Genomic DNA, 2,326 nt, shown 5'->3' with positions numbered 1-2,326 from the left:
GACGCGGTGTTTGGAACCAACTTCACGATTCCAGAAGGTGTGCATCTAGACCTATTCAGCGTACCCGCCAAGCTACCAGACGAGGTTATGAAACTCCACATCATTATGTAGAACAAGATCGACGAAAACGAAGGAAAACACATCAATCGTGGCCCCACCAAAGGACCTCGAATTGCACCACGCGAATGCTACGAGATCAATCTCCAGCGACGGAAAGCTTTGCCAGCTACTCATATCGCATGGATCAGATGGACCTAGCAGGTGGTACTAACGGTGGTGCAGTTTCAAAGAGGTAGCACGGTTCGGATTCATTTAACGAATATCTTTTGCTTACGTAGCACTGATCTTCAACGTAGTGATGTAGATTCCAAGCGGATTCTTGCCGAAGAGGGATTGGTATGTGCGTCTGGATTGGACGAACTACAGAGAATAACGGGTACTGGCTTATGAATCAGCGAACGGCAAGTTTCTGTTCATTTGGAAGAGCAAGATTTACGAAGAATGGCTAGCGCGAAAAACATAGCGATCGATAGGCTCAGTCGGCCGATTCTAAAGCGCTTACTGCACCAAAGTGACGAAACCAAAAGCGGCGGTGATGCGAGCGACAGCAGAATCAACTAATGACCATCACGAAAGCTCGGCGACGTAGATTCTCGATGCCATCTACGTGTCGATCATATGTGAGTTGACAATACAAGGAAACGAGTACTCGGAGAGAGAGAGACAACCCAAAGCTGAAGCAGCGCACATTGAGCTGACGGATTACGCCCAAGAATCGGCTTTCCAGGCGGATCTATCTGAAGCTTCGACTATTGCACTGGACTACGCTGCTTCGAATGTCCAGAACGCCTAGTTGTCGCCTCAACATCAATGTGGATTGGTGGAAGGCTTGAAGAACAACGAGACGATTATGATCTCGAGTGGTAACGCTTTACCACCACCTGCTCACTGAGTTTTCTGGGACATCGATACGTAGGGTATGATCCGATCTAATAGTGTGCTCTTCGGATCGATATGGCAAAACTTCAAGTTGCTCAAGAAACTAATCGACGCAAACCTCATGGCTTTTCCGGACAGTCTGTGGGTCTCGCCCGTCGCGATAGGCATTAAGAAAAGCGGTGTTGACATTAGATTATGGATAGACATCCAGTTGGTCTACGCGGTGTCGGCGATTATAAATTAGGCAATCCCTGTAGTCGACGACTTGATCACCGCCCTGGTGGCATACCATGGGTTTTATGAAGCAATGATCATTTGAGATACTTACCAAAATACCCAAATGCGCCAGAACACCTCTAGCAATCCGGAATTGTGCGGCAAGCTTGATGGCCAAGGACAAGCACCAGGGGTCAAACCCACGCCATATTAAAGGAGGTCAATGAGCTCAGCTAACTTGACCAGTTGAGCTGTCAGCACCAACGTTTGTGGTCAGATTGGCAAACTTTGATATGTTCGGTCCCCGTCTCAAGAAATACGACTGTTCATTTCTACGGTACCTACGCAATTGCTCACTAGACGCTGCTAGTGGCGCCTGGAAATTTTCTGTTTCGCACCGAATTAGATAATGTCTTGATTAAAGTAAACTCGAAAATGTGTAAAACGGATATGCTATTGTAAGCGTCTCGCATTCTATGATTAAGAACAGGGCGCATATAAGCACAAACGAGACTCATCGAATCGATAGTGCATCCATCGACTGAGAAAACGGGGATCTTCTATTGGCTGGGAACACGGTAGACCACAGCCATAACCTGTCCGGCTTTTAAACCCGTCGATTAGGATGCTACCATCTTCAATGCGAAACATGCGGCGCCAGCTACCCATACGTATCACCAAACGGAAGGAACCCACGCGGGGACGCGTGCAAAGAGGATGCAATCGCCCAGTCCTTAACATATAGTTAGTGAGGTGGACCCGAGCGATTTTTTCCTCGTAAACACCACGACATCTCGACACCAATAAGCGCGCTTCACTGCGATGCATTGCCTCGCTCTTTTTCTCCTCTCTTTGCGCTTTCGGAATCTGATCTTCTATTTTAGTTCTGTCAGAATGCTCATGCTGTCGTTCCAGTGTTGGTGCCAAATCTCGTAGCCGGTTTTCGTGTTGCGTTCAGGGCTCCTCAAAATGCAATATCATATTGATTGCAGGACAGAGACCTCGCCAATTAATAGCGGCATTATTTTGTATATTGCGCCAGTATGCCCTTGACACCATCCATCACTAGCGCCTCGTCGCCGTCGTATCTCACGGCGACGAAATCTGCGGAATTGAGCAAAACGAACACGCTCAGCAGACTCAGGAGGGTGTGTGTGTGTTGGGGGGGGGG

General features: G+C 48.1%; 2 protein-coding genes across 2 annotated transcripts; both read left to right on the top strand.

The window, feature by feature from the left end:
- Positions 1-185: 185 nt before the first annotated feature.
- On the top strand, positions 186-450 carry PPTG_24832 (hypothetical protein; the record flags this gene model as incomplete). Its single annotated transcript, XM_008918678.1, has 2 exons — positions 186-292; positions 357-450. The coding sequence occupies 2 exons, from the start codon at positions 186-188 to the stop codon at positions 448-450; spliced, it is 201 nt and encodes a 66-aa protein (XP_008916926.1).
- A 199-nt stretch (positions 451-649) lies between these two features.
- Positions 650-853, top strand: PPTG_24831 (hypothetical protein; the record flags this gene model as incomplete). The annotated part of the gene is made up of 1 exon (XM_008918677.1): positions 650-853. A coding segment is annotated over one exon (204 nt), but the record flags the coding sequence as incomplete, so codon positions are not given.
- Positions 854-2,326: the final 1,473 nt, after the last annotated feature.

The sequence above is a fragment of the Phytophthora parasitica genome, assembly GCF_000247585.1.
Source record: "Phytophthora parasitica INRA-310 unplaced genomic scaffold supercont2.261, whole genome shotgun sequence".
Taxonomy (NCBI): Eukaryota; Oomycota; class Peronosporomycetes; order Peronosporales; family Peronosporaceae; genus Phytophthora; species Phytophthora nicotianae.
Note: the sequence above shows the minus strand (reverse complement) of the source record. Positions and strands in the feature narration are given on the sequence as shown.